This window comes from Microtus pennsylvanicus, chromosome 7, assembly GCF_037038515.1.
Source record: "Microtus pennsylvanicus isolate mMicPen1 chromosome 7, mMicPen1.hap1, whole genome shotgun sequence".
Classification (NCBI taxonomy): Eukaryota; Metazoa; Chordata; class Mammalia; order Rodentia; family Cricetidae; genus Microtus; species Microtus pennsylvanicus.
The window spans coordinates 119,868,327-119,889,701 of NC_134585.1; the positions used below are offsets into that span (position 1 = coordinate 119,868,327).

At 44.2% G+C, this 21,375-nt stretch overlaps 2 protein-coding genes across 2 annotated transcripts; one reads left to right on the forward strand and one right to left on the reverse strand.

The window, feature by feature from the left end:
* Nucleotides 1-4,676, reverse strand: Mrpl9 (mitochondrial ribosomal protein L9). Its single transcript, XM_075978265.1, has 7 exons — nt 4,500-4,676; nt 4,201-4,357; nt 3,628-3,752; nt 3,429-3,479; nt 1,551-1,652; nt 607-690; nt 1-487 (listed from the first exon to the last, which is right to left on the reverse strand). Exons 1-7 carry the CDS (start codon nt 4,641-4,643, stop codon nt 353-355), a joined length of 798 nt encoding a protein of 265 aa, XP_075834380.1. The 5' UTR covers nt 4,644-4,676; the 3' UTR covers nt 1-352.
* Oaz3 (ornithine decarboxylase antizyme 3) lies at nt 4,642-21,054 on the forward strand. The gene is given in 8 exon segments (XM_075979191.1): nt 4,642-4,709; nt 6,746-6,822; nt 18,508-18,679; nt 18,956-19,016; nt 19,018-19,095; nt 19,552-19,727; nt 20,106-20,191; nt 20,924-21,054. Coding segments are annotated over 8 exon segments (849 nt in total).
* The last annotated feature ends 321 nt before the right edge of the window (nt 21,055-21,375 follow it).

Consider the following 21,375-nt stretch of genomic DNA (forward strand, 5'->3'; position numbering starts at 1 on the left):
TCCAGTTAAACGACTCTTTATTTCTGCATGAGACACAGTCTGGATGAGAACACAGCCATTTTAGGCACAATGGCTCAGCCCTTCACTGGTTCCCAAAGACTCTCCAACGGAAGGAAGGGCAAAGAAGACTGTTGCAGTTCACTGATACTCATTTATGACATCTACTGCCTGCAGAGATGGCCGTGGTGACCGCCGACGGCAGAGGTGACAAGCACAGCGAGCCTTACATGTCCAGTCTGCTGAGTCCACGTTCTCTAGGATCCATGCTTGCTCAGGGCTGGGACAGCCTCATGTGCTGGCCTGCTTCGCTCCAATGCTCCTCTGACTGCTTCATCTTGGAGGCAGAGGACATTCAGGCTGCCTGGGAGCTGGTGGTGGCCACGCTCTTGGCAGCCTGCTGGGCTAACCACCGCTTGTATCTTTTGGTTTTGGGCTTCTGAAAGAGCACTACGGACATAGGAACCCTTACAGTGTCGAGTCCATTTACCTGAACACACATTAAAAAGAGGAATAGCCAGAGATCAGTCAGGCAGAATCGACACCACCCGATCAGCTTCTCATGCTGACTCTTCTCCCAACCAAAAGAAGAGAATCCCTGAAACTCACGGTCACGTCACACCAGTACTCGCCCCACCGCGTGATAGGCTCCTCGGGTAACTTCAGAGCATGCGGGGCAACCACAACACCAAGCTGGAAAACAGAACAACCACCAGATAAACCAGCGGTTCTCAACCTTCCTAATGCTGCGACCTTCTAATAAAGTCCCTCACATTGCGGTGACCCCAACCATAACATTATTCTGTTGCTATTCATAGCTGTAATTTTGCTACTGTTATGAATCGTAATGTAAATATTTGATATGCAGGGTATCCTCTGGAGGTCACGACTCTCAGGCTGAGAACCGCTGAGATAAACCCTTCAACTTCAGCCTTCAGGTAACCTGCACAGTTCCCCACATCTGGGGAAATGATTCTGGCTGACCTTGGGAGGGAACAAAAGCCCACAGATGAAGATGACAGCAGACAGGCTCAGTCTTTCTCAGCAAAGGTGGCAAGTTTATAAACATTACAAACAGAACAGGTCTTGAGACTAACACTGCTTTCTACACAAAAGTAACAATTCTTGCCGGGCGGTGGTGGCACACGCCTTTAATCCCAGCACTCGGGAGGCAGAGGCAGGCGGATCTCTGTGAGTTCGAGACCAGCCTGGTCTACAAGAGCTAGTTCCAAGACAGGCTCCAAAACCACAGAGAAACCCTGTCTCGAAAAACCAAAAAAAAAAAGAAAAAAAAAGTAACAATTCTCTAGTAAGTCACATATCCCCAGGCTCCTCCTAGCTAGAGATAAAATAAATTGCTTTTTCCTATTAGTCTTTAAATCTGTAACTACTTTACTTCCTAGCTACATTCCTCTTTTCTCCCTGCAAATCAACCAAGAGTAATGAATTCCTAACTCTAGCTGGGAAAACCATTTTATAGGAAAGGGTTCAATTCTGGGTCTGTCTAGGGGTGGCTCTGACCCAAGGGGACACTGAAGTTTGGGAGCACTCACATTCTTGAAGAAATGGCGGGCAACTATCTCAGGGTTCAGTTCCCATTTGACGTTGTTCTTCATTCCCACCTCTAGATGACAGCTTCTCAGAAATTTCACTGTCTAAAAAGAATCATAAATCAGGGCTGTGTCAGCAGAAGTCAGAGCCAGAGTCACAGCTCTGGGACTTCAGGAAAAGCTCATCATTTCTGCCCTGCAGCTAGGACAGGTGAAAACAAATAAACAAACCCGGAACATCCTTTTTTCTCAACTCTGATATAGAAAAAAGATATCTTCCAAGACTTCATAGGGGATTTCATCCATACCTTGCTGTTTTTAGGCAAAGAGAAATAGTCTGCATTAAACTAGGGCTTAGGGCTGGCAAAATGGCTCGGAGGGTAAAGGTGCCTGCTGCCAAGGACCATGACCTGAGTCTGACCCCAGGGTCCACACAGAGGAAGGAGAGAACTGACTCATGAGAGCTGTCCCCTGGACTGCACATGTGCCCTGACCCCACACACATGAACATAATAACCTTAGGGTCATCTAGGAAGGCTCCTGGTATATTTTGGTATGCAGTGACTTTTAACTTGACATTTATGGAATTTCAAGTCTTTCACACTCCATCACTGCTTTTCCTAATTATAAAATGATTATTTGTATAAACTACTTCAAGAGTCAAGCTATTTTTGTACATCTTGTCCCAACCCTCTTTCCAGTTATATATTTTCTAATATTACACTATACATATTTCTACTTCAGGCAGACTGTGCTATCCTCATTTAAAAATACACCCTAGAGCTCTTGATAGATGTGTGCCTAACATACATAGGCCCGAGTTTGATCCCAGCATCCATTTGTGGTACACGTCTGTGTAGGTGGAGTTTCTCTGTGTCCCAGCAGCTACCCAAATAACCACCCAGAGACATTACTAATGATAAATGTAAGCCCCAGTGAGCTCTTACAATTTAAACGAACCATCTCTATTAATCTGTGTGCTGCCCCAGGCTCATTTACCTCACTGTGAGCTTCCCATGCTGCTGCTTCTTTATCTGGCTCGCAAACTCCACCCTTATTCCCAGCATTCTCTCTGCCCTGAAAATCCTGCCTAGCTATCAGCCAATCAGCTTTTTATTAACCCAGTCACAAGCACACATCTGTAGCCTACCAACTGAAGGGAAGAGGAAGGAGGATTAGGTCAGGCTGCCCTTGGTCATACACAGAATTCAAGGCCAGTTTGTCTCCCACCCCAACAAATGCACCTTAAAAATTCACATATTTCCTAGTTTGTCCAAAACCTAATTTGAAAAGGCCTAATTTAATATTATGTATGGAAAAAAAAGTTTCCCTCCCCCCAGTAACTCCAGTCCCCCTAGAATCCACTTGCTGCCTGCTTTAAAGCCTGTAGTTTACGGTTTACCTTCTCATGCATCTATATTCTCTTGTCTGTACGTGCTCCCAAAAGGCCGAGTCCTCACCTTATACTTTCCCACAGATCCTGATTCCCAGACTGGTGATTCCCTCAAAAGCTACTGCACTTTTGGCAAAAAAAAAAAAAAAAAAAAAAAAAATATATATATATATATATATATATATATATATATATATATATAAAATCCCAGGACAAAGATGTCTTCAAATGTTGTACTTCTAATGCAAGAAATTAACAAATTAAAAATTTGGCACATTTTTCTAAAAAAAAAAAGAAAAGAAAAAAAAGCCTTTAATCCCAGCACTCAGGAGGGGGAGGCAGGCAGATATGAGTTTGGGGCCAGTCTGGCCTATAGAGTGAGTTCCAGGACGGCCAGGACACTCTTGCTCTCATCCCGTGTGGAACAGTGAGGAGGCTCTCAGGAGGTTGGCGACGGCTGTAAGGGCCAGTAACAACTCCCTACTCACTGCCTCTCCTGCCTTCGTCTGGATCTTCTCCAGTTTGCCTTCTTGTCGCAGCTACAAAAGACAAAACCAAGTAGAAGAAATGAGCCCACATTGAGCAGTAACAGTCCGACTATACCGGGCTTACTCCAGTTCCCCACTGGAAGAAGACATCCCCAGCAAGAACCTTCAAGTTTTATTCCTCCAAATCCTTTGAGCTCACCAATTTCTCCTCTTCAAACAACTTCTTGTTTTCAGGGGATGCATACACAGCCAGTCCCTGAGAAAGGAGTTTATTGCGACCCACAGACTTCTTCACCAAGACTAGATCACCCCGCACTCCAATTTCTGCCAATGAGAACAGGAACAGATAAAAGGTCTGCAGGAGTTCCTAGTCACACAGAGGACCTGAGTTTGGACATGGTCCGTAACCTTAGTACCAAGGGGAGGCAATGGCTCTAGCGTCTGGCCTATGCACACGCTCACACCATACATTTATTAGGAACTACACTTGTCACAAGTCTAGTTTAAAAACTGGTGTAGACTGAGTTGTTCAAAGGATTTCATTATTTGTGATGCAAACTGTTGGGTTCTCCCTTCACAGTCAACAGTGTTGGACACACGTTTTAATTTTCCGTGCTGGAGGTCACTATTTAAGTCACAGTACTTTCGTTACCCTCCCCCCCCCACCACCGGAGCCACTAAGTAGTAAACACAAGGCAAACAAACGAGAGGCGGGAAGAGCTAACGTTATACTGCAGCAATCCCGTGGGTCAGCATCCGGGTCCAGGCTTACCGTCCACGGACTGCGTGAGGATGAGCTCCAGGGGGTCTTTGGGCCGGTGTTTGGTGTCCTCCAGCAGCTTATACACGCGGTGCCGCCGGTGCAGGAGCGGCTTCCGGCCCTCCCCGGCCAGCGGCACCTTCCACCAGCGCTCCACGATGACCGTGCTCTGGCGGCCGGGGGCTGGGGTGAGCGAGCGTCCAGGAACACCCGCCACCCCGCCACCCGCATCCCAAGGAGAGCCCTCCAGCCACCCCACGGAGCGGCCCTTGCCGCTCTCAATCCGTCCCCAAGCCCCAGTCGGCCCTCACCCGGTAATGAGACAGACTGAAGTCACGTCCCGGGGTGCCCCCTTCCATTCGCGCCCGGAGTAGCTCCCCGACGCCTCGCTGCCGCAGCCAAGCAGCGCCAGCCCACAGCAGGGCCCGACCCCGGCTAGCCACGGAGGCGGCCATGACTCCGGCGCGGAGACGGGGGAAGGGCCCCGCGCAAGCGCAGTCGGGGCCTCTGGGCTGCCCGCGGCGCGCCTGAGCTGCAGGGCTGGAGGCTCTGCTGAGACCCGGGAACCCGGAATGGGACGGCGACAGGAGAGTCGGGAAACCTGCTGTTTATTTTCGTCACCTCTCTCCACAGATAATGCAATGAGCATTAAGCGGACTGACAAAAGAAAGCACCTTTTCTTGAGCTTCACCTAAAAAAGAGGCATAGGGGGCGCGGTGGTGCCTGCCTGTAATCTTCCTACAGGATAGTTTCCAGGCTAACCTGATTTACACCGAACTCTGGGCCAGCGAGATTAACAAAAATAATTTAATAATAATAATAATAATTAACGATAACAATAAGAATGGATTTAGTTCTACTTGCTGAGATCATTTGTAATTTTGACGTTATAATTTCTGAATACTAAAAGAATATGGATGCCCCTATCAATTTTCCTTTGAGTATCTAAAGGGTGGGATCATCTAAAAGCTCTGCTGACTCTCCCTAATATTGTTACATTATAGTATTTCAGCTAATATTGCAGGAGACATAAACTACAGAGAAAAAGAAACTACTGTAAGGCACACACAATTCCTTCTGTGGAGTCTTTGTTCTGGATAGATTATAAAAACGGGACGAAAGAGGGTCTATAGTCTGTGGAAAGAGACACTATGCTTCATTGCATGTACCCTTAAGCAGACTGACCTACATGCATCTCCTTGGTTTCCAGGGCAACAATCTCCCCCTCCACACACACTAAGTGTATGGTAGCACTCTTCTAAGTATCCGCTCTCTTGACGTCCCTGGTTCATCTTATGGCTGTTAATTATATATCAGTGAAGTTTAAATTTCTATCCTAGACTGCCTACGAATTTCACATAGGAATGATACCCAGCATCTTCTTACTCTCTTAGATGTCAAACAGACTTTTGTTTTGTTTTTTGAGACAAGGTTTCTCTGTAGCTTTGGAGCCTGTTCTAGAACTAGCTCTTGTAGACAAGGCTGGTCTGCCTGTCTCTGCCTCCCGAGTGCTGGGATTAAAGGCATGCGCCACCACCACCAGACTCAAACAGACATTTTAGAGTTAAGCAGTTTATACCCTTTTCTTCCCAAGCTACCCTACAGGCAGACTTTCCATTTCAGTCAATAACGCCATTTTGTTGTTTGCTTTGTTTTTCCACACATATTTTTTAGTACTGTAATGATTGTGTTGTCTCTTTAAGAGACAAGCCACGCCCACTCCCTCCTCCATCCGCTGAGGCAGACTGATTTTTAGCTTCCAGCCTGAGCTTGCTCTCTTCTGTCTTCCTCTTGGAGAGGCAGCTTCGCTTCTGCCTCTCTTCCCACTTCTCCCCTTCCCCCTTTTCTGTCTCTCTCCACTCCCCTCCCCTTCCTCCCTCCCCTCCCCTCTCCTTCCTTCTTCCCTCCTCTCCCCTCCCCTCCCCTCCCCTCTCTCCTCTCCTCCCCTCTCCCCTCTCCCCTTTCTCCTCTCTCGTCTCTCTCTCTCAGCTCTTCTCCCCTTCTCCCACCATAACCCCCCAATAAATATTCAACCTCATTCTGCATATCGTGCCTATTCATGTCTCTGTCTCCTGCCAACCTGCCGTGTGTCTCCCTGCCTGGGACCAGATACTGCTCGGGCAGCCATCTCTGCCTGGTACTGGCTGCTCTCAGGGCCCGCTGCCTGCCGCCACATGGCCCGCTACCACCATTTGGGGACCTACAGCATTTCTGCTGCCTGCTGCTGCCGGGGATCCTGCAGCATTTTTAATTTTTTCATAACATTTGGTGCTAACGGTTACATTCACCTTACTGTTTTGAGACGGTGTCGTTTCTCCCTTCTCTTCCTCCTTCTGACCCCCTCCCATGTATCTTTCCTTGCTCTTGCTTTCTCAAATTCAAGGCTTCTTTCCCCTCGTTTGTTGTTATTTATATGTGTGTGTTTATATATGTAAGTGCAGCCTTCTCAGTCTGTATAATGTTACTTGTATGTGTATGTTTTCAGAGCTGGCCATTTGGTTCTGGCTAACAACTGGTGTGCCCTTCCCCGGGGAAGACTTTCTTGTTCTTCGCCTAGGGCTGAGGCCTTGCGAGCCTTCTCCTTTCTCATGGGCACGGAAACCTTCTTCAGGTCTTGTTTAGGCAGTCCCATCAGTGAGACTTCGCGGATGGAGCTTCCCTGACATTTCTAGGAGACACTATTTTATAGCAAACTTCTTGTTCCTTTGGCTCTTATTATTTCTGCCTCTTCTTCTACAACAGAGGTTCTCAACCTCCTAATGCTGCGCTCCTTTAATACAGTTCCTCATATTGTGTGACCCCCAATCATAAAATTATTTCTTTACTGTTACGGGAGGTCCTCCCACTCCTCCAGCCTATCGCCGCTGAGATACCAGCCCCTTGGGGCGTGGTCTCTCTCCCTTTAAAAAAGCAGCCACTTCCCTCTCCTCTCTCTCTTCACTTCCTGCTCCGCCGGTGACTTGACTTCCTTCCTGGTTACGCAGAGGGCTGACAGTGATCTGTAAGTTTTTTCCCCTTTAAATAAATACCACCCTATTAATCATAATTCCAAACTGGTGTGGCATTGTTTATGACTTACGTCTTCAATTGGCACCCAACGTTTGGTTTTAGAACCTCTCCTTTCCCCGCTCGGCTGCCGGCCGCGGCTTGGCGGGAGCCCTCCCTTCCTCAGCCACCGCCTGTGCCTTGCGGCTGCGGCCTTGGCCTCCCCACGTGGGATTTAAACTCCATAGGCCCGCGTAGTCTCTGCCCGCCTGGTTTGCTCTTTTCTGAGTCGTTTTTAAATCTCCCTTGCAAGCACAGCTCTTAAGTGGCGCGAACCAGAGCACGCGGTTGCTGAAAGCTGCAACCCCTCAGGGTGACTCTGTCACGTGGAGGCATAAGCGGCTTCCAGGTTGCTCTTCTCTAACCCTGGATTCTGGTTTCTGGTTCCATCTCTGGAATTGATTTAATTACATTTACTTTGTTGAGCAACTTACATTTTCCAGTTTTTAACAAATACTAGGCGGACTCTGAAACAGGACCGTGTTTTTGTAGAGACTTGGCAACAGCGCCACCTGCTGGATAATAGGTAATATGGCAGTTCTCGTTTCCAACGCGAATTTTACTGTTCTGGTTACCAATACAATGGATTATATCATGCAAGGTTTATATGACTATGGGGATAACTTAATTTACTGGTTACTAGGTTTCAGTATTCTTTTGCATATTCTATCATTTAGGAAGATCATGGCACTCCTAAGAACCATACAATCTTTACTAGAAACTCATGCAGGTCAGGAGATTAAGGATTCAAAAGAGACAATAATAAAAAGACTTGAAATGATTGAAGAAATGATTGGAGCTGGTGAACAGAGTAATAAGGCACAAGGACAGGATACAATGCCAACACCAGCTTACCAAAGGTTTTAGCAGCATACCCTATACTTAATTCTGACAAAGCGTCAACTTCTAAAGGCTCAAAGGGAGTCAGAGAAGCTAGATGGACGCCAATAGCAATGAATGATCTAAAAGAAATTAAGCAAGCTATTGTTAATTTTGGCTTGCACTCTGCATACGTAAAGGAAATGATAAGGACTTGGGCTTCTAATGCTAGAGCTACCCCCCATGATTTCCATCAGTTAGTGTCTGCAGTTTTAGATAATGGACCTTCCTTGATGTTTGGAATTTATTTCAGAGAAGAATCCAAACATATGGAACAGCAAGGAAGAGCAAAAGGTATTGAGGTATCCCAAGATCAAATTCTTGGTGCAGGAGAATATGCTGATCCACAGGTCCAAGCTCTTTATGATGATGAAGTACTGTGTCTATGTCACCAAGCAGCTTTAAATGCTTGGAATAGGATACAAGATCCAGCAAAAAGGGTTGAATCATATACCAGAATTAGGCAGGGACAGAGAGAACCCTTTATTGACTTTTTGCAAAGATTAATTAAGGCTCTGGACATAGGGGTAACAGACCCAGAAGCTAGACGAATACTTCTTGAATCTCTAGCTTTTGAGAATGCAAACATAGAATGCAAAAAGATAATTGGGCCTTTAAAGTCTAGATCAGCACCTATGGATGAATGGATTCAGCATACGATGAATGTTGAGACGTTTAGCTATAACGATGAATCTTGGGTAGGAGAAGCGATTTCCACAGCAATGAGGAGACATCAAACTGCCAGGTGTTTTAATTGTGGTAAATTAGGATATCTGAAAAGGGATTGCAGGCACAGAATTTCTAGGAATATTATCTCCTCTGGGAATGACAAAAATAGGAGACCTAGGCCTTCAGGTATATGTAGGAGATGCGGTAAAGGCCGACATTGGTCCAATGAATGCAGGTCAACAACAGACAAACAAGGCAACCCGATACCGTCGGGAAACTCCTTGAGGGGCCTCTCGCAGGCCCCCAAGCCAACAGTGGCCCAGTCATTCCCAGTCACAGTGGAGAACGTGCCTCACCAAGAAAATTAAAAGCTCCAATTTCTGCTGTAAAAAGTAATACTGGTCTAAATGATGAAATCCATGTGGAGGATGAGTCAAAAAACCCAGTTGGACAGAGTAAACGTATATTTTGGCAGACTTCTATTAATGATCAAAGACCAAAGCTAAGAGTCTGTATAAATGGCACTTTTATTGAAGGCTTATTAGACACAGGTGCGGATGTAAGTATCCTTACCCCAGAATTTTGGCATCCGAATTGGCCTCTTCAAGAGGTAGATGTTCAGTTCCTGGGAATTGGAACCCTATCTCGTGTAAAACAAAGCACAAGATGGGTTGAATGCATAGGGCCCGAAGGGCAAATAGGAAGACTAAGGCCATATATAGCCAATATTGCCATAAATTTATGGGGCCGTGACCTGCTACAGCAATGGAATACCCAGATTAACATTCCTGTAGTTCCAGGAACTCATAATTCTGGGAAGTATATGATGAGGTATTATGGAAAAAGGTCACCAGCCATTCAGGCTGTACAAGAACATACAGCAAATACCAAACCTTTAGAGGTACCAACAGCCCTACCTTTAAAATGGCTAACTGAGAAGCCAATATGGATCAAACAGTGGCCTCTAGCTGAAGATAAACTACAGGCATTGGAACAGCTGGTGCAGGAGCAACTAGATGCTCACCACATTGAAGAATCAACCAGCCCTTGGAATTCTCCTGTGTTTGTTGTAAAAAAGAGATCTGGTAAATGGAGAATGGTGACAGATCTAAGAGCGGTCAACAAAGTAATTCAACCTATGGGCTCACTACAATCTGGAATTCCTTTGCCTTCTCTGTTACCAAAAGGATGGCCTCTTATAGTTATTGATTTGAAAGATTGTTTTTTCACTATACCGTTACAAGAAAAGGATAGAGAAAAATTTGCCTTCACAGTGCCTACTTATAATAATTCTCAGCCCAATAGGAGATATCAATGGACTGTCCTCCCACAGGGTATGCTCAATAGTCCTACACTGTGCCAATATTTTGTAAGTAAGCCATTGGAAATAATTCGTAAACAATTCCCCAAGTCCATTATTTATCATTACATGGATGACATCTTGTTATCTGATTCAAATAAAGATACTTTAGAAAGGATGTTTGAAGAAGTAAAGAAAGTCTTGCCTAGGTGGGGATTACAAATTGCCCCTGAAAAGATTCAAAGAGGAAATTCTATTAATTACCTAGGTTACAGAATAGGGTTAGAGAAAATTAAAACGCAAAAGGCACAAATTAGGAGAGACCGGTTAAAGACTCTTAATGACTTCCAAAGATTGTTAGGAGACATTTCCAGTCTACGACCAGCTGTTGGGATAACACCTGATCTAATAGTCCATTTAAACAAAACCTTAGATGGTGATAAAGATTTGAATAGTCCAAGAAAACTGACAGCTGAAGCAGAAAAGGAACTGACAATGATTGAGGAAAAATTACAGGAGGCACATGTGGATAGGGTGAACCCAAATCTTAGCTGCATCCTAGTCATATTGCCTTCCAGAATTTCTCCTACAGGGATTCTAATGCAGAGGGAAGATATTATTTTAGAGTGGATATTTATACCTAATAAACCAAGTAAAAAATTAAAAACTTATGTGGAAAAAGTCTCTGAATTAATTATAAAAGGTAAGCTGAGACTTCGTCAACTAGCAGGTATAGACCCAGTAGAAATTATAGTGCCTTTTACTACTGAAGAAATAAAAAAGTTATGGGAAGACAATGAACCGTGGCAAAGAGCTTGTGCTAATTTTTTGGGAGAAATTAATAGCAACTATCCCAAAAGTGGTAGACTTAACCTCATAAAAAGAACTTCTTGGATTCTTCCTAGAATTGTACGTGATGCTCCAATAACTGGAGCCCGTACGTTCTATACTGATGCAAATAAATCAGGGAAAGCAGGTTACAAGTCAGATGAATTGAGTAAGGTGGAACAAAGCCCTTATAATTCTGTCCAGAAGGCAGAATTATATGCCATTCTTATGGTGCTAAGGGATTTTAAAGAACCTCTTAATATAGTTACAGATTCACAATATGCAGAAAGAGTTATCTTGCATATTGAAACCGCTGAATTTATACCAGATGACACAGAGTTGACTTCATTGTTTATCCAGGTACAAGACATAATCAGGAACAGGCTTTGTCCGATGTACATAACACACATCCGTTCCCATACAGGTCTGCCTGGTCCTCTAGCCCAAGGCAACGCTGAGATTGATCAATTATTGATTGGAAGTGTGTTGCAGGCCTCAGAATTTCATAAGAAGCATCATGTCAATAGTAAAGGCCTAAAGAAAGAATTTTCCATTACTTGGCAACAAGCTAAGGACATTATAAAGAGATGTCCTACTTGTTCTTTCTATAATCAAACACCGTTGCCTGCAGGGAGTAACCCAAAGGGCACTAAGAGAAATGAAATCTGGCAGATGGATGTGTTCCACTTTATAGAATTTGGTAAATTAAAATATGTACACCACACCATAGACACGTATTCAGGTTTTCAATGGGCTACTGCCCTGAGCTCAGAAAAGGCTGATTCAGTAATCACACATTTATTGGAAGTTATGGCCATCATGGGTATACCTGCGCAAATAAAGACAGATAATGGTCCAGCATATGTATCTAAGAAAATGAAACGCTTTTTTGATTATTATAATATAAAACACATTACAGGTATACCGAATAATCCTACAGGTCAGGCAGTTATAGAAAGATCAAATCGTACTATAAAGGATATGCTGAACAAACAGAAAGGGACCGAAAATACCCCCAGAAATAGATTACATAATGCTTTATTAACCTTGAATTTTCTTAACGCTAATGAGAAAGGAACGACAGCAGCAGAAAGACATTGGATAATGGAAAAGTCTGCTGAACTAAATCAACTGATTTATTTCAAAGATGTGCTGACCTCTCAGTGGAAGCCAGGAGATGTGCTACGTTGGGGAAGGGGTTTTGCTCTTGTTTCCACAGGAGAAGAAAAATTGTGGATACCATCAAAATTAATAAAGTTTCGATTTGAAGAGGAGAAACCTCTTGGAAAGGAGAAATGACAACTCATCCACAATGATGATATTCATACAGGTGGTAAGAAAAACATATAGAATGGGGGCAGGGTTCTGTTCTTATCTCCACAGGAAAACACTCATCTTTGAGAAATTCAAGGGACCCTGGATGTTTGGATACTGACAGATGGAAAAATACCTGCCCGATAGGAAATATCAAGAAAACTGAATGGGTTGTGTAAGTAATATTAAACCATATTTCTAAATTTATAAAGCTGGTTTTGAAGTTGGACTCTGGCTCAGTCCCTCTCCAATTCCAAGCCTGTTAGTAAGAGAAAAACCCAGAGTTTCTGGAGTTTCTGTCTCATGTCAAGAGCCATGATGTGGGACAGAAAGAAATATGAGTTTAGAAAACATCTTTGCTTTTCTTCATATCTATCATACTTTTCATTGAATATATCTATCATGTCTTTCATTGAATATATATATATATATATGTCTATATGATTAATGCTTAAGTTTTTCATAATGAACAATGAGTTTTTCCTGAAGTGACATTTGAAGTTTCCAGGAAGAAGATGGGGCCCCATAACAACAACTCCACCTGGTTGATATGACGTCATGATACTGATAGCGCTACAACAAGACCTGCTTTGGGTACCAGCTGCACAAGACAGTTCCAACTTGGTTAGCTGAAATGGTGCACATCTTATACAACATTTTGGCCAGACCTGCACAAAATACTCAGAGACTATTGGCAATTTTAAAAGACATTGATCTTGAAATTTAACCATCATTTTACTTTCACAGGATCCCCCAGAAAGAACGTCGCCCCCATGACAGCTGGAAGTAATTCTAGAGGACGACGTCCCCTCTCCCAGTAAAGTTTGCCCTTGGGTTTAGGGACATCATTTAGGGGTTGATTATAATTAGTATACGATTGAGGGTTGGGGGAGGAATTTTATAAGCTTAGGGATCATTTTGAAAAAAAAAGAGGGATGATGGGATAATAGATTTGTAATTGTGAGTTACTGTTTTTAGACAAATATATTGGTATAGATTCTTGTATATTGATACAAAGTTAAATTATATTGACTATTGTATGCATGCATGTTTCTACCTTGTTTAAAACATTTTTATGTATTGACATATATTGTATTGTATATATTTACCATATTGCTGTGTACATTTCTACCTCTGATTAAGATACTTATATAATGTTTGTGTATTGATATATATTTACCTACTGCAATGTATATTTGTACATTGTTTATATTTGGAGGTCATTGTCCTCATTTGTTTCACAGTTGTTTATTGTCTTAATCTTTAAGTTAGATAGATATTGAGAATTATATAGACTAATAGTCATCTAAGTTTGTCATTTATAATTAGACTAATCAGGTTCTTTAGATATATAGAGATTATACTCATTATAGATAGATAATCTTCAACTTCTTCAAAGAGCTGTAGAAAATGGCCTTTAATCTAACTCAGAGTTTTGTGGTAGTGAGACACAATTGCTCCTGGCAACACCACTCTATTCCCGAGAGAATGTTGAGCACCAAAGACACTCCACCTGGAGCCTTTCTTTTTAGCAGAACTGGCCTTTGGGCAAAGAAATGCCCGTACCTCAACCACCGACAAAGATACAGAGCATGCATCAATGGCTAAAACAGGACTGTCTTATCCTGCCAAGACAGGGTAAGATAGTTTTGAAAAGTTGCTTGCCTTTGAAAATGGTGTGTCAGTTATGTTAGGCCTTAGCCAAAGTTGGTTGCTTCAACGCTGCTAATGTGACTTTGGGTGATTGCCTAGGTAGCTAGTTGTCTCTGTGATTTGTTGCATGTTTTGGAAGTTGTTTTATTGAACTTCCTAATTAACCAGGTAACATTATTTCCCTTCTCAGATCTTTGATGGGGTTGAAGACTATATAGATGTAGTTACTTTTCTCTCATGACTTGGCCAAGTTATTTATTATACAAGACCTAAGCTAGTTAGAATAGGATATTTGTACTTATTGTATATAATTTCATAGTAGGTTTAGAACTCTCTTATTTAAACAAAAGGGGGAGGTGTTACGGGAGGTCCTCCCACTCCTCCAGCCTATCGCCGCTGAGATACCAGCCCCTTGGGGCGTGGTCTCTCTCCCTTTAAAAAAGCGGCCACTTCCCTCTCCTCTCTCTCTTCACTTCCTGCTCCAACGGTGACTTGACTTCCTTCCTGGTTACGCAGAGGGCTGACAGTGATCTGTAAGTTTTTTCCCCTTTAAATAAATACCACCCTATTAATCATAATTCCAAACTGGTGTGGCATTGTTTATGACTTACGTCTTCACTTTACTACTGTAATGAATTGTTATGGAAATATGGTATGTGACCCTTGTGAAATGGTCATTTGACTCTGAAGGAGTTGTGACCCCTGCTCCTTCCAGGTTGAGAACTTCTACAGCACTTCTTAAACTTTAGGTGAAGTTATGTTATAGATGGATCGGTTGGAACTGGGCTTTGCATTTTGATGGTTGTGGTTTTCTGGAATGATGTCTACCTGTTACAGAGATCCTTGATGAGAACCAAGAATTACACTTCTCTGTGGATGTGAGAATAAAGTAGAATTAGAACGTAGCTAGAGATTGTGCTGATTTAGTAAGGAGGAGGATACAGGTTCTCCAAGATTCACGACCTCACTAGCCCTGGGAAGGCTGGGTTTCAGTACCAGGTATGATTTCCCTCTTGTTGAGAAGACCTTAAGTATGATTAGAGAGTTGTTGGTTACCTTCAACATATGACACGTTGGGCACTGTTATGATTCGTAGGTATCACAGTGGGTAGAATTATCAGTTATCTCCCTCCTTTGGAAGCTTGCGTGGCACCTTCCCGTACCATGAAACCTAGGAGGAGGCTTTCATTTCAGATCCACCTCTGGTCCTCTGAGTCCTGAGAACAGGGTTTTTCTTTTATGATCTCACAGGCCATCAGGAAACCCCATGTATTCTACCTTTTCTTTTATTACCCGGAGAGCCTCTTGGGAAAGGTGCTGACACATAGGCTGGCTTCCTGCTTGAGTGAGAGCTGGAGGAGAGGCTGTCATGGCTGGAACCACGCAAGCCATGGCCTCACTGACATGTCAGCGTGTTTCTTTTCCTTTGTGCTCTCTGCAGAGAAGCACATCGTTTATCTATGAAAAGCTAAAGGCAGATAGGAAGTTATGTTTTCAGTTATTAAAATCCAGGAGTAGCAGAGCCATCTCCTCCCCCAATCCATGAGAGCAATTATCAAAGCCCCACCACCACTACCTTGGTCAGCTCCTGTAATAATGTTCCATTCTGAAACCCAGACAGAAATGAGACCAAAGAAAAGGTGAGCGGAAAAAGAGAGAGGAAAAAAAGGCAAAAGGAAAGAAGAAAAGGTTTTAAAAATCTAAGTGGCAGAGCTGGAAAGGCGAGTTAGTAGGAAAGCACTGTGCCACCCTGACAGCCCAGGTTAGAGTCCCACAACACACAAAACCCAGGAGAGCTAGATGGAAGTGGGCTGTTTGTAATCCCAGCCGCAGCATTCCTATGCTGAAATGAGAGGGAGAGACAGAACTGACCAGAAGCTCAAGTTCATAGTGTGGCGGCAGAAATAACACGAGAGAGATTGTTTCAAAAGCAAGATGAAAGAAGAGACTCCTGGAAAAGCTGTGACTTCCACACACCCAGACATACACATAATTGAAAACAATCCAAGTGGTGGACCAGATGTGGTGGCACACGCCTTTAATCACACACTCGGAAGGCAGAGCGGGAGGAGCTCTGTGAGTCCCAGGGCAGCCAAGCCAGAGCTACATAGTATATAGTGAAACCATTTGAAATAAATAAATAAATAGAATTCAAGTGGTAACACATTTTGGTTTCACTTCAGGGAACAAAAAGTATTGGAATGAGGTAGGAGAGTCTATGTCTTTATATCTGTATTCTGCTTCAAAATCGTACTGAATTGGTTTGGTTGACTGTGAGCCTGTTTCAAGCCTGGCTAGGACGGTGCCCATCACACCCACTTCTTTCTCTCCTTTGCTGTCCCGGTGAAACAGCTGAGGCCTTCCTGCCACAGCTACCTGTTCCTCACCAGCCCAACAAGGGAGGAGGCCGAAGGGTGATGGCTGTCTGCCAGCGACCATACACAGCCACAGGCAGACCAGAAAGGGACTGGAGCATGTATGAGGGAGATTTGCATCAGTGAGACAGACGAGGATTCATTCTCTTCCCTTCTGGTTGGGGTTACCGAGTATGTTATTAGGGAGGGGTTGCTCTAGAGTCCCAGTGTTTCCAGGGTTTTTTTTGCATTTTGTTCAAAGAATAAAAAAAGCACAAAAACCTTATTCAGAGGTAAAGTAAAAGCCCAGATTAGCAATACTACAAGGAGCTAGGTCCTGAGCAAGAAGACAGCTCAAGAGTGCCAGTGACTGTTTAGGGCTTTCTTTCATGGGTTTCAAGAGGAAGAGCAGTTGGTTATTAAAGGGAAAAGGACTTTTTTTCTTAAGTGTGTGTGTGTGCATGCATGTATGTGAGAGGAGGGAGGGGGAGAGAGAGGGAAAGGGAGGAGAGAGTGGGAAGGTGAGAGAGAAGAGAGGAGAGAGAGAGGGGAGGAGGAGAGAAAAAGGGAGGGAGAGAGCTCACTCGCTCGCTCACTTGTGCACATACTGAATTGATTTGGTTGACTGTGAGTCTGTTTCTGTGTGAAGAGGCCGAAAGAGGAGTTCAGGCGTCCTTCTCTGCTGTATTCCCTGGAAGCAGGGTCTCCCAGGGAACCGGAAGCTGGTTGGTATTGGCAAGCCCTGCTACCTTCTATCTCTACTCCACAGCACTGCAGTTCTAGGCATGTGACCAGCTCCAGCTTTTCAAACTCAGGCCCTTACACATGTGCAGCAAGTGTCCCTACACACTGAGTCATCTGTCTGCCTCTGCCTCCTGAGTTCTGGGACTAAAGATGTGCCCCACCATGTTTGATTGCTTAACAATGTTAACTCCATCCATCTTTGATTAATCATCTTTTTTTTAAAGTATTTATTTATTTTATATGCATTGGTGTTTTGCCTGCATGTATGTCTGTGTGAGGGTGTCAGATCTTGGAGTTACAGACAGTTGTAAGCTGCCATATGGGTGCTGGGAATTGAACCTGGGTCCTTTGGAAGAGCAGCCAGTACAGTATTCTTAACCGCTGAGCCACCTCTCCAGCCCCTAATCATCTTTTTAGTGAGGCCTACTTGAACCACCTGTTCTGAAACGTTGCTGCATAGTCAATACTCCCAATTTTTTTTTTTTGGATAGGGTCTCAGAGCATAGCTGTGATTGGGAACTCAAAAGATCCTGCCCACTTCTGCTTCCCAAGTGCTGAGACTAAAGGTGTGCCAGCACACCTGGCTTGATCCTCTTGACGTTTTAAATTAGCACCTAGTCTGTGTTCTGGCACAGTAACTTAGTGCTGAGTCATGTTGGTGTGAGCTTTCTACCATTTTAATATCTACTCTGTAACTTCACCAGTTTCCATCGGCTGTGTCTCTGTGTGTGTTTGAAACAGGGTGTATGTAGCTCTGTCCAGTCAGAACGTTGCTACTGCAAACCAGGCTGATCCCAGATGTTGAGCAATCCTACCATCTCTGCCTCTTGATTGCCAGGATTAAGGATAAGCATTTGCTGGGTGGTGGTACATGCCTTTAATCCCAGAACTTGGGAGGCAGAGGCAGATCTCTGAGTTTGAGGTCAGCCTGGTCTACAAAGTCAGTTCCAGGACAGCCAGGGCTGTTACACAGGGAAACTCTTCTCAAAAAACCACCACCACCACCACCACCAACAACAAAAGGATATGTAGCATTACAGTTCCATAGAGGTATTTAATTTGGGATTCCTAACCTATAAAGACAACAGAGAAAGTTCTGCAATTTGTAGTTTTTCTGTGCTACGGAGAGTGATAATAAGAAAAAGAAAGACTTTCAAAACAACCACTACTGAGGCGAGTGTGGGAGCAGGGTCTTGGAAGCGTACTGTGGCATCAGACACCAACTCTGTAGTTGCTGAATTTAGAAATGGTCCATAGGGGGGGTCAGGGTGGAGGGAACCAGGGCTCAGGCAGGGTTATGTGTCAATTAGGACGTAAGTTTGAAAGCCTCTTTAACTCCCTATACAGCTGTCAAGTGTCCAGCATCTGAACACGAGCCCTGGCTGATGGGACAGGGCGGGCTGAAACTGAGATGACATAAGCACCGGCCTCTTGTCTATGTCATAGTGCCTGCCAGGTCACAATGACAGGGCTGCCTTAAGTCCTGCCCCTCGCCCTCTGACCCTCACTTTGCCGCAGGGAGGCACTGAACAGTGAAACTGCCTTGTAACAGGTCCCGCCCCTCTCTCTACTCCCTTTCTTATATCAAGAGGGGAAAAACACGGAACTACCTCTATCCCTTCTGGTCACCATACGCCTATTACCTCTACTGCTACAAATACCGAGTCACCCTCCGGGAGAAGATGCTGCCTTGGTGTTACAGAAGGTACTTGTTTCCATCTGTCACTGTGGTTTACATACAGTGTAAGGAAAAGAAAACAAGTCGAGAGATTCTTATAAAAGGCAGGGTAGAAGCCTCAAATGGACTTGTACAATTTTTCTTTTTGGTTGGCCTGGAAAAATAAGATGTTCCATAGGTGATCCAGGAGACAGTGTGGAAGGCTGGTCCTGTATAGCTGAAGTCAGGAAGTTACCTTCTCAGTTTATGTCTTCACCTCAGGCTCTGAGGTAAACTAATTTGGGTCTCTCTTTCCCAAACAAGCATCACTTACAAAGAACATGAGGACCTGACGCTTCGGCCCCATTACTGCCTCCAGTGCTCCTGAGTCCTTAGGAGGCCTCCAGGTGGGCAGAAGCGCTGAGCAGGAAAAAAACCACAGCCAGCTTAAAGAACTGTATTCAGTAAGTACAGTGCACCGGTGATGTGATCGCTGTAATGGCTTTGTTGAGGAGGGAACACTGATAGTCATGAAAACTAGACGTAGGTAGACCCCTGAGCACACTGTAAAATCTACTTCTTTCTAGATGGATTCCTATAGCTGGGAGCCAAGAGCAGGATGGGAAAAGAAGCAGGAACAAATGTATAGCAGATTATAGTGAGCCTTGGGACATGAAGTAGTTTAGAGAGAGGCCTGGCAGTGAAAGCTAAAATCCCAGCTTCTTGAAAGGGCTGCAGAGGACACAGAGTGAGTACAAGGCTAGCTTCAGTGACTCAGCAAGATCTTATTCCCCAACCTTACAAAAAAAAGTAAGTAAATAAAAGTGGGGCTGGAGATACAGCATGAGCAAGACAACACCCTAGATGTGACTTGAAGACTCAGTGAGCAGATTGTTACTTCAGTCTCATTTCTTTTCCAGGCTGGGAACCTGACAGTGCTATCAACTGAGCCCCTGCTTCACCAAGACCCAGTTCAGTTAGACTTCCACTTCCGCCTCACCCCCCATTCCTCTGCTCACTGGCACGGCCTTCTGTGTGACCACCGACTCTTCCTGGATATCCCACATCAGGCTTTGGATCAAGGCAACCGAGAAAGGTGAGGAACTGGATGGGTGTGGGGAAGGGATGGGGTACTCTGTTCCACCGTTCATCATGTCACAATGAGTTAGGAGCTGGATCAGACACACAGCACACAGATAAGATCTTGGGGTTTAAGGAATAATTTTAGGTTGAGGGATGGTTGCTGGACTCAGCCTCAGGAACATTAAAGTAGGATTCAAATAGTTGAATAATTTTGCTATTCAGCAGTCCTTTCCTTCATGACCCCCTTCTGTATTGGAATCCCTTGGCTTCAGAGAAAAGCCAAACTCCTTCAGCAACTTTTCCTTTTCTAGTTTCAGTAGGTAGAGAAATCCTCTTCTGCTGACTTCCCAGATAAAGTTAGCCAAGTATTAACTTTCTTTCTGGCCTCTAGCTTGACAGCAACATTGGAGTATGTGGAGGAGAAGACCAATGTGGACTCTGTGTTTGTGAACTTCCACAATGATCGAAAGGACAGAGGTGTGTTTAGGCGTCTTTGGATGAGTCTGGCGTTTCAGCACCCCCTGTCCCCACTTCTATTGCAAAGGAAATTAAGTCACACAACATTCTATTCTGTCCCATCACAAACGGACTAATAAGAAGTCCCTGGGGGTGGTATCAGGCACGAGCCTGGGAGCACTGGAGAAATTATACAGAATCCATTTAAGGAATGCGGTAGACTGACAAAGGAGGTCAAGAAAATGTTTCGAGCCTTCACAGTAGGACAGGAACATATTTAAGCAGATGTAATATATCACTGCGCATCTTTCAGAGAATTTATACTCTGTTGGGTATAAGACAAGATGGAACAAGCCTGTGATCCTAGTATTTGGAAATCTAGGACAGGAGAATTCCACATTCAAGGTCAGATTGGTTAAATGGTGAGATCTTAAAACAAAGCCAAAAACAAAACAAAAAAAGCTGTTTGCTGCCGATTGCAAGCAACAATAGTCACCATTTTAGAGCTTAGAATGCCATCATTGCACTAAGTGCTTGATAATCACATTTTAAATCTTTGAAGGTTCTCATTCCCAGTTTACAAACGGGTAAACTGGAGATCTGCAAGGTTAACTCAAATGTTAAAGTGAATACTAAGGCAGGGTAGGCCTGCATCTGTATCATGCCCAAGCACACCCAAGCCTGCACTACACTACTTTCCATGGGCTGAGCCTCAGTGGATGTTCTAATATCTTGTTCTCTTCTCTTCTACAGGTGCCCTCCTGCGAGCCTTTAGCTACATGGGCTTTGAGGTGGTCAGACCAGATCATCCTGCCCTCCCTCCCTGGGATAATGTCATCTTTATGGTGTATCCCCTTGAAAGGGACCTTGGCCAGCCTGGCTAGTGAGCCTCCCTGAAAACATGTTCATACCATCTCTGTGAGAGGCCGGAAACATCAACACACGGGACTCTGGGGCCCAGGATGTGATTTGAGACACTTCCATCCTAGGAAATAAAGGGTAGTGCAATCAAAGTGTTCGCTGTTTCTTGAGAGGGGGGATGCTGTAATGGAATATGAGCCTGATAGAAATATTCATTGTAGGACATATTTAATGACTAAAAAGATCAGTGACCTGAGTCAGACAGGGGAGGGCTCCTTTTGCTTTTTCCTTATCCCTCAACCATTTTTCCGTTCCCATTTACCGAGCACCTGCCAAGATCAATG